The following is a 16,955-nucleotide window of genomic DNA, read 5'->3' on the forward strand; positions in this document are numbered from 1 at the left end:
TACCCGAATTCGAACAGCCATATTCGGGTCGAATATAGGGACAACCCGAATTACACGAATAACCCGAAGGGACAACACTATTTACAAGTTAAAAGTTTGTACATTGGAATTTGTTTTGTAGAATATAATTTAGCTTGCTGTAAATCAAATGTAAAGACTGTCCATTTTCCACCTAAAAGTTTTTTTTACATTTATCATCTAAAATTATTTATTATCTTAATTGTATCAAATTCCTCAACAGTTCTTTGATCGGATTATGTTATTCTGGATGCCACCAAAACACCAGCCAGATTTTATCTATTTGAGGCACGTTCCCCTTCGTAAGGTCCACCTGTTTACCATCCTGCAACTGACCTGTCTTATATTGCTGTGGGTAATCAAAGCTTCCCGGGCAGCCATTGTGTTCCCAATGATGGTAAGAATGCATATGGGTTGATTGTAGTTATTAAGTTTTAAACGCAAATTAAATTGGATTGAGTCATTGTTATATATTTTTATTTGTTTGGTATTAAATTTATCATATATATATATATATATATATATATATATATATATATATATTATATATTAAACAATTACAACTTATCCAAAAACAATTACAACCTTAACAACAGCTCAATGTGTTTTAGGAGGCATGGGCAAACCTTTATAAAGTTTATAGTTGGAAAATATAATTTACCTTTGTAGTAGCCAGGACATTTAAGTGTGGACTTGAAGATTTTTATTATTTTAAAATACCTTGCAAAACAGCTGGTGGGTGCAGCTATAACATTATGCCTTTCTTCCTAGGTATTGGCATTGGTGTTTGTAAGGAAATTGATGGACTTTTTCTTTACTAAAAGAGAATTAAGTTGGTTGGATGATCTAATGCCTGAAAGTAAGAAAAAGAAGTTGGAAGATGCAGAGAAAGAGGTAATAAGATTCAGATCAATTGGAATGTGTTTCTATGAGATATAGTCAAAAGGCAACAACTGTGCATTTCATTCCTCGAGTTGAAGAAATACTGAAAAGGTGAGCTGATCTTGGCCCTCGAAGACTAAAGTTAGAAAACTTTGCATTACGTCATAAAGGCCTAGCTCATCAACCATCTTTTCTGATTTGTTTCTGCCACAAATAGAATATTGGAATTAGAAACTTTGGCCTGGGGTTATCTGGGCTGTCATTTTATGCTTTGTGTTTTTCAATTTTCCATATTCTCCCATTACACTCACATGTGTTGTTGGTCCTTTAGGAGGAACAAAGCATGCTGGTATTGGAAGATGAAGCAACAGTCCAGCTGCCGATGGAAGGGAACTGCAGGTAATATGAATTCACAGAACTGCCAAATGTTCTACATATTGTAAAATATGCAAAACCGCTCTTTAACAAAAGTGTAACAGTAAAAAGAAAACTGTTACAATTTTATGCACTTTGCTGCTTTTTATTTGACTCCTGTATTTCAACATGATCATTAAGAGTTACAGCGCAGCTTAGCTCTTTGGTCCTATTACTTGAATGGGTACCATAGTGTAAACATCTCTTTAAGTGCTTAAACAGTGTGTTTTGTTATTGCTGCCAAAGAATCATACTGAGGAAGGAAAACTACAGCTGAAACAAAAGATGTTGTTGTGATAAGAGAGTAATGACTTGCAACAAATAATAGTACATAAATCATTTTTATGCACTCCACTGTAAAAATAGCACATTTATTTTCAGCAATGATACACTAAATATATATAAATTCTTTAAACAAAGCAAGATTTCTAGATTGACCCTCACGTCTAATCAAATCCTTCCCATGGCACATTTTATTACTGTAATATTTGACATAATTTGTTCACTCGAGTACATTATTTTGAATTTGAAGTGTCATGTATATACCAACTATATACTATGAAATATATTCAAATGTAAAAAAATAGGTCTTTAGACAATCTGTAATTATTTGATATTTGTACTATTATAGTAAGGGGTCCATTATGTATGTTAAAGAAAAATGATGTGTACACTTAGGAAGCTGTAATAATTTAGTCAAAATATGTCTGTTAATGTTCATAGACATGGAATTCTAAAACCACAAATTATAATGTAAAGTTTTTTAATACCACCATACTACAAGTACCTTTGCTACAGTACAATGCTACAACTACCTTTTTATTATAATTAGTTATCCTGACCATTTGAACTGTTTAAGAGTATTTGTTAAGTCTGTGCCAGTGCAGAAAGATAGAACAATCTGAATGTAATTGCTGTGACAAAAATTAACTTTCTATTTGTAGACTTCTGATCAAGTAGCAGCTTCTCAGACAACTAGCTAGGAAAGTTATTTATTTTTTGCATTATTCTGTGTGTTAATTCCGTCTAGAGAGGACCCATCAGTAATAAACATTTCTGATGAAATGGCAAAAACATCAGTGTGGAAGACTCTGCTATTAACCTCAGAAAACACAAAGACTAAGGATCCCAGCTTTTCTTCTAAAAGGTTTTAATTTTTTTCTAAGTAACTTTATTTTTGTATTATTTTGCTAGTTTACAACACACATCACTCATAGAACATTTTAGTTATTAATTGATTCCGTTACCTGTCACATGTAAAGAACTAGACCAAGAACACAAAAAAGAGCAGTAAACAGTAAAAAAGTTGCCTCATGTAAGAGAGCTGCTAGTAACTTTCACAAATATAGGTGTGATTATTATTTTTAACTAGCACTGACATATTACGCAGCGCTGTACAAAGTCCATAGTCATGTCACTAGCTGTCCCTCAAAGGGGCTCACAATCTTACCATAGTCATATGTCTTTAACACAGCCTACCTGCATGTTTTTTGAATGTGGGGAGAAACAGTAGTGCCCAGAGGAAACTCTTACAAACATGGGGACAACATACTGTACAAACTCTATGTAGACAGTGTCCTGGCCAAAATTCAAACCTGGGACCCCAGTGTTGCAAATGCCAGAGTGCTAGCTAGTGAACCAAATGTGATAGTTCTTGTCTTGATCTGAGATAATACCTTACCTGTACAGTCTAGTATGGCATACATGGGAAAAACATGTCCCCTATCCGTCCCTATAGTAAACCTATGTAGGGCAAATGCCTCATCCTCCTTAATTTATGCACCATCAGATGATCTCAGAGTACTTTTACTTTATAGCCTATCTAGGCACACTTTTATTTCCATTTAACAAGATATACTCACCTAATTCTGTTGTCCAGGTGCTTTAAAAGTTCTGTTTTTGGGTATAGGGGACCCCAAGCCAGCGCTATAGGTGCAGGTCACACCCACAATGGGTACATCTGGTCGATGTTGGGCTGTTGAGGGTAAATTCTACATGTAGCTCCTCCCTGGAGGCAACAGTTCATTGGCATAAGGAAGCTGTAGCCACACCAGAACTTCACCACTAGTTTGAACATAGCCTAAACATGCTTGCAGGGAAGGACCCCAAATTTTGTTAACAGAGAAAGAAAGCTCACTTCTGCAGTGTCACGTGACTGTGGCTTATGGCCACCTCTCACATTTTAGGGCTTTATAATAAATAGCCCATTATGTACAGATATTTACATCTAAAAATCTAAAAATCTTTGCCCTAAGTATTTATTTTACTTTTTGCTTTTATTTTTTATGTTGGTGGCCTTTTTACTTGCACAGTTTAGTTTGCTCCTGATTTATCCATGCATGTTACTACAAACTCTTCTGCATAAACCAACTTATTCATGTTTGCTGATCTTCTATTACAATTAAATAGTTAATTATCTTGATATTATGTGAGCTTAGTTTTTCAAATCACAATTTCTTAAACTGTATAAACAAAATGTATTCTAAATTAATAACACCATAGTGTGATTGTCACAGCAATCAATTTTATCTACTGAAAAATAACTGTTAAATAGATTTTGACAATGACTGTTCTTTACTTGTGATAAAATTCATTTAGATGCTTATTTAGTCATTTGGCGCACCAATCCCAGAGATGCTAAGTAACCACAGCATTTCAAAAATCTCTACACAAGACGATTGACCATAAAGTCTGTTTGGATGCTATTGGTTATAGTAATCTGAGCTCATTGGTTATGATATATAAATAGACATCTTAGTAGTATCTGTTTATTTTTATTCATTTCATCTATTGTTGTCCATTTTTTCTTTGCCATCAAAGAATTTTCTATGGCTTGTAGATGATATATTCAGGCAGACAGAAGCAATTTTCAACATTAGAAAATAACATTTTCCATAAGGCTTTGCTGAAGACCATTTACTTACTGTGCTGGATACTGGTAAATTGTTTATTAGCTCAGGTTTAGACTATTTAAATTTGAATCTTATGTAAATCAAGTATGAAAAATAAATTGTTTTACTATTTTTTACGAAACTTTTTGTGATGTTTACATTGCGTTACAACTTTCTGATTAGAACAATGATTCTAATTCGAAGCAGAATAACTGCTAAGTCAGGACCAAAGGATAGGATTTCTACTTTTGAATTTTTGTTTTTAGGACCTAATATGTTTAGAGTATATCTAAAATAATAAAGTATGGAATAGTTAAATCTCATGTCCAACTTTTTTCCCAGTTTCCTTTTTGGGAGATTTGCCCTTTAGGATTGGACTTTTAGATAAAGTATAGTTAACCTATTTTCCTCTCTTTCCTGATCTGAAGGTACCTACCCTCACCCTCCACACAACCGTACTTACTGAAATTCTTGGTAGCTGTACCTATCCTCACTTTTTTACAACCAGTGAGCCCTGCACAGTACAGCCTTATAAACTTAAACAAAATTGAAAATGTTTCACTGTGGAGGCACTAAGAGATGTTTTACCTCTATTCTTGTTCCAGTGGTGACTTAATATTCTAGAATTTTTCATCATAAACTGTTCTGGTCACCAGAGGAAATTGTGGGTTTAAATTTTTAAATCTCTCTAGCAAAGAGATAGCAATAAAAAAAAAAAAAAAAAAAGCAAGCATGTAAAATGTGAAAGTGGTATCAATCATACCTTCACATATTCTTAACATGTTGTACAATAGTATTTTGTAGCAATTTTGAATGAACATGAAACAAGGGAAATCATTAATGATCTTTTTTTGTTTTCACCATAGTGGAGCACACCATTCACTCCATCACTCTCCATTTCTCCATACTTAAACAGTTTATCATCTTCAATCACAGCCTATGTTATGCATGTTAGTTCATTTATGGAATAAGTATTTCAATAAATACCAATCATGCCTTCCTGAATGAAAATACAGACTTGTGGTACCTGTAGAACAGAAGCAGTTTCGGGGGTTTGTGATATGGCCTACATGTGTCTTCATAAATCTTTATAATTGACTAAACTTGTTAACCTTTTTAGATTCTGACAATCACTTTTGCTTTAAGAGACAGTTGTTGATCTATAATGATCCATCTGGTTGAAGGAGGTAACATATCACAATGAGTTCATACAGGGCCAGTTGTACCCAAAAAGTTGAACCTATCAATCATTTTTAATCATCTAAAAAGTCCCTATTAAGTGTAGACATCCGATGTGTTATAATTTCCTGGTTTCTGGATAAAGCCCTACCTAGCAGGTCATTTAAACATATCTTAAACCAAATCAAGGACAAGGAGAATTTGAGTTCCTCAGTTTCTGCTGACATCTTTACGAGGAACATGTAATTGAGATCAGAGATTTCTTCTAAGCAATTAAAAAGGAACTAAACTCTGGTGGGTAGTGGGCTTCTGCCATGATTGGTAAGTATGTCATGCATAGCATACTTGCAAATTATGCCACAGACTTACCTGTGTGCAATTACCCTGCAACGATGATAGGTCTAAGACTTGACATTGCCAGATTAGGCGCCATTTTTACCGTTAACTCCAAGGTGGACTTTAAAGAAGGCACTGCTACACACATTACCTATTCCTTCACTACACACCAGATGTACCTTACAGCTTAGGCAAAAAGCCACCAGGAGCTGGGACTTCATTTTTCTAATTTATTCTATATTAGTACTATTTCCTAGTGACTTTTTGTTTTTTAGTTTAGGTCTGCTTTAATGGCACTACAAAAGCAGCAACATATCATATTTTAAAAGATTATGGCTAAAGGTTAGCCTAACCAGGAATCCTGTGCTCACTTCAGACATGATGGGCTTTAATTTACTACAGGAATAAAGCAGGCTCACATTTATTAGTGAATATATGTTGAAATGTTGAAAAAGGTAAATATGTGATTACTTTGATCATCCAATCATGTGCTAGTAATAATATTTTTTTTATTTTTCTTGCCCGTGATTGAGTGTTCAGAGTCAACATAGCTACTCCTTATTTCATAAACTTAGTGTACATTCACTCTTGCTCTTTAATATATTAAACCTATGCAGTCAAAATTAAAAGGATCCCATTTTATCTAAACATGATTGTAAGTTTGACACGAACCCAAGAAATTTGGTTTAGCATGAACTGTAGGAAATATCCCAGTTTTTCAGCTTGGTGTAATTTTTTATAGTCATTTTGTAAATTCCAGCAAAGTAAAACTCCACCGAATTTAATATGTTGCGTATTACATTTCTATCATAAGCTCCCCTTCCTAATCACTGTACAAGTTGATCCCTAAAGGTAAGATCACTGGTCACATGCATCTAAATATAACGCTTGTTTACTAATTTATCTCTTGGATATCCAAATAGTCTGACATTTGTAACTGCATACTACAGCATGCTTTGCAGGCCGCTCTGCAATAATTTATTTTGGGAAAACAAAATTGAAAATCAGGACTTTTTTAGTAATGTAAATATATATATATAACATTAAGTTTTAGATACAGTATTTGTATCTGACATACATTGCAAACTGATTTGTACAGGTCTGTTTCGGTAAAGTTTTATTGATTTACATTGTAGCCGTATTAGTTCTAGCTATCATAATTAGTTTGCCACCGAAACAGCAACTGGAGTAATGTGCTTCACAATGTGGCACTAAAGTTAGTTGTTTGTCACTACTTAAAGATAGGATTTCTTCATTAAGATGTTCCTGCTCTTTTTAGTACTCACTTATCCGTTAATTACTAGTAAAAAATGTTTACAAATGGCATTCTTTTGCATTATTTATATTTGCTTTCCATTTTGTTATCCCAAATTATTGCTTTCTAGGAGTACTTTTATTTTCTGTGCATTTTGTTCTAAGCAATAACAATCTGTAGTAATTTGAAGGCTGTATGAATTGTAATATGTTTTGCAACTTTTGCAACTGTCCATTGTTGGTAATAACATATTAGGTTATAATTTTATAGTTTTGTAGGAATTAGATGAATGACAAAATACCATTTTGTTACACTGTAGCAAACTCACACACAGCCTGGTTGCACCAGCCCAGCACAGGGTTGTCCCCAGGACATCTGTGCACAAAGGTTGGCATCTGGGAAGGACTGATAGAGGACCAGGAGCCAAAAAAAGCAAGACAGGGAACACATTGGGAAGTCAGACAGCCCAGAATCAGTAACTGGGTGATCCACAAGTAACACAGTATGGGAGAGACCAGTCTGCCAATCAAGTTATCCAAGGTTAAAGACAAGATTAAAGACCCCTGAGTTGGGGTCACAGGCAAAGGTTGGTCCAGCCAGCAAGCCATCACAGGTTTAGGAAACATGCAGAGTAAGCAACAGGTAATCCAAACAGATAGTCACACCACTAGCAGGTCAGCCAGGCTAAACAATTCAACTGACAACTAGTGCCTAACGGGACAATAGTCAATGGCAGGGCAATATCGTAGCCAGGAGCTAATTTTCTCATTTGCTGCAGGACATACTCTAAAATCTCCTCAAAGTCCTGGGGATGCTAAGATAGGCACATGCATAACTAAAGGGAAACTGGTGATGCTGAAAACGGGAGCATAGAACAGGCAAATTGTGTGATATGTACTTTATATCATTACAACAACTGGTAATATAATTGATTATTCCTCCCGCAAATTCATTTAAGTTTTTTTTTTTTTTGCGCTTTTTGTTTTCAATACATTTTTTTGTAGTTTTTTAATTTTTAAACAATACAAAACTTTGGGAAAAACAAAACTTAAACACATGATGAAGCACTACTGCCAAACAATCCAAGAAATTCCAAAAAGCAATAAACACCAAACAAACAACAAAAAAAAACAGAATAAAATTTCAGTGCTCTATGGAAAACCATATTACCTGAAAACTAAATCATAGATGTAGTAACCTAATATCTATTTTTGGTGTACTATGCTGGTCCAGCCAAGGTGTCTACACCATGAAAAAACTAGGAAGAAAGTCTCTAGTGATAGCGGTCATTCTCTCCAGAATCATAGTATCAGTGACCCTGGATAGGACTGCCACAAACTCAGCGTGGTATTCTTCACACAGTGGCTATTACCTGTCTAGTTGCTAGGAAAATATGAGAAACCAACTTGTGTGTATGTTTATGCAGAGTGGAAATGGGTCTGTTTAAAAGTGCTTCCCAGGGATTCTTGCATTGTGGGACTTGCAAAACAGATCTTAGGTGATGGTTTAACCCGTATCCATAAAAGCTTATTGTTGCGCTTTTTAAAATTGTTATTGCTTTTTTTTGACAATGGTTAGAGAGTCTATTTTTTCTGTGAAGTTTTTGTTTCAATTAGGTTCCCTTTCTCTTGGGACATAACTTTCCATGACCCCATCAATAAATCCCCCCTCCAATATGATTGGCCATTGTAGTAGGTCTCATTGGAAATTGGAATGTGAGGTAACTCTGGAATGTGAGGCACAAGTCAAAGAAGGGCACACAAGACGCTTTTGCTGGTAATTAGGATTTTGAAGTTTTAAAGAACAGGTTAATTAAAAAAACGGTTGAAATTTCTGCACATATTTGGGGACGTCTAATCTTGCTGAAACAGTACTAATATTACGAAAATCAGCATAGTCCGAGCACACCTTGGGTGAAAATATCTTCTATTCTGCTGATACATGGAATTACATCGGTATTCGGTTTACTAGGTTGTAGCTTAAAGTTGCTCTAGTTCCAGCAGTCAAGATGTTGAGCACTACTAATAATTCTTATACTTTCCTGTAGTAGCCTAAATTTTGTATTAGTCACTGCAGTTTTTGAACATATTACCACAGAGTAATTTTGCTTCATTCAGTTCAATATTTTTATAATATAATATTAATATGTTGTCCCTATTCCTATTTGACTAATGATTTACCTCAAATTCTCAATCATCCAAAGAAAAGTAATCACCCAATAACACTGCTTAAAGTGTTTGTAAACCCAAAACCAAAAATAAAATATACTCCCATTCATAAGATTTGGTGGCTGCACTTATTATACTTTATGGAGGAGCAGAAGTATTGTCACTCCAGAACATGATTAAAATCATTTCCCCCCTCTTCTTATCTCTTAAAATGAAGAAGTTGTTTTCTTGTAGTTCCTAGGTATAGGAATACTCATAATAGAATATAAGTGCAGCACATGAAGATTTTTTTTTGTGTGTTTATCGAATAGATACAACAAATCACCTCCAATGGTATATTTAACAGACCAGAAGAAAAGAATAAGTTAGAGTAATTTATTGTTAGGCTTTGGGTTCTTCAACAGGAGTATTTCTGTGTGTTTGTCTGTGATAATTCAGTGTTGAAGGATATACAGATTAAAGCTGGCTTGCCTATTAAACATGCAGCTTAACATATCTATGTGCATGCGTGCTTGCTGAATCTGTCTTGAAGAAATTCCATTTTTGCTGAATATGCTTAAAATGTTTCTCTACCGGCATCAGTTTTGATTGTTTGCAAATTGTGTTGCATCGCATGGCTATTATATTGCTGTAGTTTTGGAAGAGTGTCTGTGTCAGCCAAAGCTGTAACCAATCACCTTTAGGCACCATTGGAAGCCATTTTATAAGTGAGCAAAACAATGCTAACAATAAATTTCATTTGACACTCCTTACAAAATGGCTACCTTTTGTAAATGTAGGTGCCAAGTCAGCTTTATTTGGCCATATTTAGCTAATGTGTTCTGTTTTTTTTTCTTTATTTTCAGCTCTGAAAGCAAGATGGAGAATAAAGCTGCCTCAGGGAAAGGTATCGACAGGGAGACATGTCTCTGAAGCTCTTTAACAGTTTATTTTTACAAGGAGATGAAAAGAATATATACTTATTACACTACGTGGGTTACCTATACTGCAAAATCATTACATACGCTAGCAGTGCAATACATAGCAGTGCAATATTTTTGGCTTACTCGCTGTCAGAGGACTCGCTGTGAAAAAGCCTTTCTGGCAGAGAAGAATTTCATTATTGTAATTTTATTTCACAAGACATAGCTACTAATTTGCACAGTTCCTTGTTTTGTTCATGTACTGTACATTGTCATTACTGTCCATATCAAAACCATTTGCTGTATTCAAAGTGTGGCCACCATCCTTAGCGGCTCTGAGTTGCTGCCCCTACCCTGGCAGTAAACTCTGCCCACAAAATAGTGAGCTTTGCCCCTCACTATTTCTGTGTACTTGGCACCAGAAAGTAGCTATGCATACCTTTCTACAGTTTTCATTAATTTGGATTTTAATTTTAAGCCCTGCAAGCAGCATGACTAGCCAAATTTGAAAACAGTTTGATCATATATAGTTATACTGTGATTGAATTTAGGTGGTTTTATGTTTTGTGGGGCAATGAGGCAAGGTAAGTACCTCAAGGAGAGCCACCTTGTGCCATGCTAACTTTGCCTTATGACAAAAACAGGCCCGGCAGCACCTACTAATAATGTTGTAAGCCTCTACTGCAGTGGATGAGACAGTGATATTATGGAGGTATAAGATTAAAAGTTTCCCCACATTGCAGTGGTAAAAGAAATAGGTAAAACCTTTCTGCAAATGGTTTCTACAAATAGGTAGAAGAAATTAAGTAAGAAATTGGAATGCATAAAGTAAACCCCACTTTGCCCTTGCCAGGCCCAACAACAGTTTTTACATTCATTTTCATTCCTTGCCAATTAGTGTGCCCCGGAAGGTGACATATTCAGTACTGCTAGGTATGAAGACAATGGCCACTGACATCCCCAGTGCTGTTATTCTGGTAACCAGGGAGCCCCTGGCACAGTGTTATGACTTTTCACAGCTTTCACAGGCCTTCTTCTGACACTCAGTTTGCCCATGAGAGTGAAGAGAAAGTTAGAACCATATCCGGCAAAAAGTATATGTGCATTCCTGCAAGTGATTGACTTCAGAAAGGGAACATTTATTACTACGGCACTTCAGTACAAAGGTATTTGTGGCAATCTGGTGCCCTTTAACCTTATGGCACCATCTTGGAAATGGTCCTTGTCTGTTTCAGCATGACTGTGCTATTATGCACAGACTGGTTAAAAAAAATGATTATTTGGCTAGAACATTGGTCACTAAATAATAACATTCTTTCCAGAGTACATTTGAAGTTTGCTCTAAATATACTTTTTCATTCTCCAATACCTCTATTCGATCAAAATCGCTCATCAGAATTTAAATTATGTATGTCAGTTTGTTCTTTCCTCCTCTGGGCAAGGTACATAGTTTATGCACTTCCTCTATATATATTTGCACCAGTTACAACCTAGCAAGAAGAGATGAGGGCTTAAATAGTGAAGGATGATATTGATGTCACTGAGACCCCAGTACATATAAGCATTTTTTTCAATAGGTCCTCAATAGGGCTGTGTAGTTTCAATGACATAAAAAAGTGTAATGTATCCATCAGTCTACAGGAAATTGTAGTATGGTGATGAGGAAGCTGTAGGTTAATGACCATAAGGGGTTTATAGTGAAAGCTCATCAGTGACAAAGATTATAAGACACTGAGGAAGGCAAATTGATGCAATCCTCTCTGCTTTCTTGATAACACTGAGTCATTGTTAGAGGTCAAATTTTGGAAAAAGGAGACTGGAAAATAGAAGGTATGTCATTAATTTCTCACTTGGTGGTCAGGTTGCTGCCCAACACATATACACACATATATTGAGAACACATATATTGAGAAAAAATTAAGCAAATTGTTTTAAAAATGTTTTAAATGTAACTTTAATAAACTAATATAAAATTAAAGCTAAATTCCAGGTAAATTCCAGGTTCACATTTAAACAATTGTTGTTTCCTTTTTTTTATTTCTTCATGTAAATAGATGTGCATAGAAATACAATCACACAATTTTAAATGAAAAAATCCAAAGTGACTCACGGGTACAAATATTCATAATTTTATGGCTGAATAAGTCTTTTTTGACTTTTCCTTCAGTAATGCAATTACTTTTGTGAAATCAGACTTGCTCACAACTTGACTGAAAAAGTGGTCCAAATAGGCCAGCTAGCCTGCCGAACCACTCATCTCTGTAGAAGGACTATCTTTATATTGTATCACCAAATGTATTTATTAAAGGGGAACTATTGCAATGTAATTGTTATATTAGTTATGTAAAGAAAATATAATAAGCTTTGCAAACTATTTATTTAGAAAATAATGTATAGTTTTAATTACAATTAATATTTTGTTGTTGTTGAATATTTAGGGGGAATAAATATGTATTATGTGACAGATCAGAAGGACTTGCCTAGTCGGAGCATACGACAAAGACTAGGGATGCACTGGGGATTTAGATTTATCGCTGCTGAGAGATTTAACCACTTGACAAATATCTCTTTAGCAGCATATACATTATCTGTCAACAAGCAAATAAAGCTCCCATAATGTAGTTAAAACTACTTTTGCACCCCTAGAACAAAGTGTACAATATGATTGTATAATCCTCATAAGATCTACCAAAAGCAATGTAGCACAAGGAACTGTCTAGATAGATATAGATTGAATTATATTGCTATGGTAGCCCTGCCGTTACAAAGTTTTGGTAAATTTTAGGGCTTGTTGAAAAAGAGAGGCAGTGCAATGCATAGATTTTCATGTGCTGAGGGTTATTGTGATCAGCCCATTTAAAGTTGCACCTCAACACATCAGAAAATTGCTCCTGTACCTTTTTTAAGTTCATTGCAGTGCAGCGCACTGTATATTTGATGATAATGCATTGCAATGCATGTTGCAGGTAACGTGGGGTAAATGTAAATGAACACCTAAAGTTTGTGTAAATCTGTCTCCACTCCTCTAGCCACATTGTTTATGGAAATACACACTTAGCCATTTATTATATTTCAGCAAAAAAGTATTAAAAGACATTTTCTTCAAATAGGCAGGTCACATGATCTTTCTCTTTGTCCTCTGCCCTACTTTTACATAAAAAAACACACAAAGAAATCTTTCTTATCAGGAGCCTACGATACAGAAATAATTTTCAGATTCACTGAAACCTTAAGGAGATTGTACAGACACTGTACAACCAAGAGTGCAACTTGTACGGCTAGTTTAAGGGTTTATGGTCACAAGCTTGTGACACTTTCCCCATCTGCCATAACTTTTTTGGGGGGACAACATATACATATGAGAGAGCCTACTGTTAGCTAAAGATCCTGCGATATATAATAATAATAATAATAATAATTTAGGCAGATAAATTATATTGTAAAGAAGACATTATTATTTAGATCAGTTTATTCATAAAGTGCCAACTTTTTATGTAACTCCATACCTATAATAAAAAAAGTTACAAACTTCACATGTTCAGACAAAAAAAAAGTACAAAATCATTACAGAGGACAGAACGTTATTTATACCCAAAATATTATGAGTTATACATTATTTGTAAACCTATTTCCCCAAAGTCTTAAATCTAAGCAAGAATGTTTGTAACTTTTTTGTAGTTATTTTTACTACAGAAAGACATTTAAATGCAGAATTTACCTAAAATTTACCATGTGGAGTCAGATGTGTGCTGCGTTGTATAGAACATGGCTGTCCAACTTCAGTCCTCAAGGGCCAAGAGTACATTTTTAGTATTTCTCTAACAGATTGCAATAGATGTAGTAAGTAAAGGTTTACAGTTTATCTGAAAATCCTGGCCTGTATGTAGTCCCTGTTGGACTGTTGTTGAACACCCTAAGGTATAGAACATCTATCGAGTAATTGAGGAGTAGAAATAATAAGGAAACACATGGAACAAATATCTTCCATTGTAAAAGAACCATATTTTAGCAATTAACCACCAGGCTGATGTAATAACTGCAATGTTTAGGTCAGGGGTGCCCACACCTTTTTTGGCTTGCGAGCTACTTTTAAAATGAACTACCAACAATAAAAACTTGGATTTAATAATCCCTGTGCGCGGTAGAGTTTATTTTGAAAGGCTCCCCAATCCACTCATGTTGCCTTTGCGATCTACCGGTAGATCACGATCCACCTGTTGGGCACCGCTGGTTTAGGGTATTCAGTTGGGAATCATTTGTTCCATCTGTTTGGTTATCAATTTGCAGCTCCTGGAGATTGCTTGTGATTGCTATCACAGTTATGCTAGAGATTTACTACAACAGTTAATCTACTAAACATACCTAGTTAAACTTTTCACTGTTAAGCAACAGTTAAATCTCTTAGTTGCAAGAGAATAAAATTCACTGAAGGATAGCCTTTAGTCTGGACAGATAGTGTTGCAGTTACATAAAAACTATGGTCCATCTGCAGTTTAGCAGACCCTCAATGCCAAGATGTGAAATAAAATATAGGGTCAGAGTAAAGGGTCAAAATAAGGGGATGCCTTATAAGCTGCAATACACATGAATGCACATCTATGTGTGCAGTTACACTCTACAAATGTCTGAATCTGACATTTGGCTCAAATGAGCTTGCAATATACATTTGTACAAACTAAGAGATTACTAAGGGATGTGTAGAACTAAAGGCAACAAGGAAAGTTTGGCCTGCAGAAATTGCTACATTTTAATAGCTTAATTGGGCTGATATTGACATTGATATTTTTTTTACAGTCTCAATGAGAAAGCTATTTTGCCAAATTAAATATATGCCAGTTTTAGAGACGCAATATATTCCCGGCAGTGTTTTATTATATGTACTTGTATGGCCATAAGGAAATGAAGTGCATTTACCTTTGAACATCTCCAGCAAACTGAGTTTTTAAAACTTCACTAATTTTTAACTGTAATGGAATGACCGTGTGTGTTATTTATAGTCATGAATGCATTTATCACCTGATGTTTAATTGTTGTTATAGTTTTTTTTTTGTACAAAGTTACAATGTTTGCCAAACTGTTAAAATCTAAAACTTTAACATAAGCCAAGTCCTGATTTCTTAATTTATCAATAGCTGTACATGAGCTTTTTTGATTGGGAAGATTCATTTTTATATTCACTATTGAAAAAAGGAACTTCACTTACAAATGATAGGTAAGTTGGGTGGGATAAATGTGTAAAGGGTGCCAATCTGTATCACCATTCTGCTGACTTAATGGGTAATTCCACCGAAAACCAGTTGGCATCCTATATCCCTAAGGGACTTCATTCAAAAGATCTGACCATCGTTCTGAAGCTCTTTCCCTTGTCCTGCGTGAGTCGTGCTCCTTTTGAAACATTTTTACCTAATGCAAAATATTTTACCCTAAAATATTTGGCCATAACCATTAATCTTTGACACTGTATCAAAGAAATGCCTTTGCTGGGTTTCAGACCCTAAGGGAACAAAACTTTACAGAAATTTTCCACCATGACGAAGAAAATTCCTAGGTATTTTCTGTGTCAGGGGCTTCAACAATCTGTTGATGAGGACATTTAATACCACCAGAACTCCTGATCAGGGAAACCTGGTTCTGGACTTGCTGCAGAGGCCTTTCGGAAGAGATTTAGATCACAATGCAAGCTCCTTTGAGAAGTAAGAAATCATACACATCATAACTTGTATTATAATGCATATTTGTTGGTAATGCATTGCATAGGTGTGTTTGCCTCCAGTCCATTTATGTTGCAGAACACATGCACCGAATCTTAATGCAACATAGATATGAATGGCTTGTGTGCTGTTATTTTTTTTTTTAGCATTGAGATGCATTTAAAATCCTTTCAAAATGAATACTTGCTATGCAATGTAACTCAACATGCAAAAGTGTGTGAAGCACAGTGTATTGAAAATACAGTACTGAAGAATGCATCCCCTATGGCAGACTGGGCAAAACCAAATACCCATTACAGTCATGCTTTACTATGCTTCCCCTTGTCATAGGACGTGTCAAGCATAAAGGGTGCATAAAGTTGCATCAATTATCAGGTCATAGTAGCTTCTCATTTAGCAAATGAAAAATAATTTTCCAGTCCCTGTAGGTATTACTGCAACAGTACAACAGGTGCTAAAGGTGGATGAAAACCCATTTAAAACAGCAGGATAGTAGAAAAAAAGCACCTGTAAACTTCTTGCACATTTTCCTCACTTCACCATTATCCAATAGCATTTAGCACAGTTCAAGTAAAAATAATAGAAAAGTAAGAAGAAAAAAAATAAATTTAAAAAAATATATAAAAATATAATTATGTCTGTTTGTAATTGGGGGAGGGGATTAAAGAATAGCCTTTTCTTGAAGAATGATATATTAATAACCACAAGGCTGGGAAAGGCAATATCTGTGTTACTTTACATTTATAGTGAGTGTCTTATTCATTTTATATGTGACCTTTAAATGCAACATTTATCCCTGCCAAGTTAAACTATTGCGGAGAGCAAGGAGCAGAATGCAATTTGTTAAACTCTGGCTCCCCTCTGATTTCATTTTATGTCAAGAATCATTCCATTTTGGATGTACTTTGATACAGATGTTTATGTATTGTGTGCTTTTTGCATAGACATTTCTGTTACGTGAAAATAAATATTTAGAACAGCTCTCTATCCATTGTCTATTTTCTCTGTCCATGTGCATAAAAAAGATTACTTTTACATTGCAGAGTAAGGTACTTTGGCCATCAAGGTGGACCTGTTTGTTGTCATTGGAGCTGATTTTACTTGGAAATTTACGTTACTATTTACTACTTGTTTTCATCCCACCTGCAGTGCAGGTGCAGTGAGCTTTTACTGTCCTCACCTACAATGCAGGACTGTTG

The 16,955-nt window shown here is 35.1% G+C and overlaps 1 protein-coding gene across 5 annotated transcripts in view; it reads left to right on the forward strand.

Annotated features, from left to right (window-relative positions):
- SLC4A10 (solute carrier family 4 member 10) overlaps window positions 1-16,743 on the forward strand; it is a 117,165-nt gene extending 100,422 nt beyond the window's left edge. For 3 of the 5 annotated variants that reach the window (XM_072418241.1, XM_072418239.1, XM_072418240.1), the window contains exons 21-25: window positions 242-415; window positions 790-912; window positions 1,232-1,299; window positions 2,345-2,461; window positions 9,989-16,743. In XM_072418241.1, the coding sequence (XP_072274342.1) occupies window positions 242-415; window positions 790-912; window positions 1,232-1,299; window positions 2,345-2,461; window positions 9,989-10,055 (549 nt within the window). In that variant the 3' untranslated portion in view covers window positions 10,056-16,743. Of the gene's footprint in view, window positions 1-241; window positions 416-789; window positions 913-1,231; window positions 1,300-2,344; window positions 2,462-6,534; window positions 6,573-9,988 lie in introns of all 5 variants that reach the window. The other 2 variants (XM_072418243.1, XM_072418244.1) reach the window with 2 other exon arrangements.
- The last annotated feature ends 212 nt before the right edge of the window (window positions 16,744-16,955 follow it).

Source organism: Pyxicephalus adspersus, chromosome 7, assembly GCF_032062135.1.
Source record: "Pyxicephalus adspersus chromosome 7, UCB_Pads_2.0, whole genome shotgun sequence".
Taxonomy (NCBI): domain Eukaryota; kingdom Metazoa; phylum Chordata; class Amphibia; order Anura; family Pyxicephalidae; genus Pyxicephalus; species Pyxicephalus adspersus.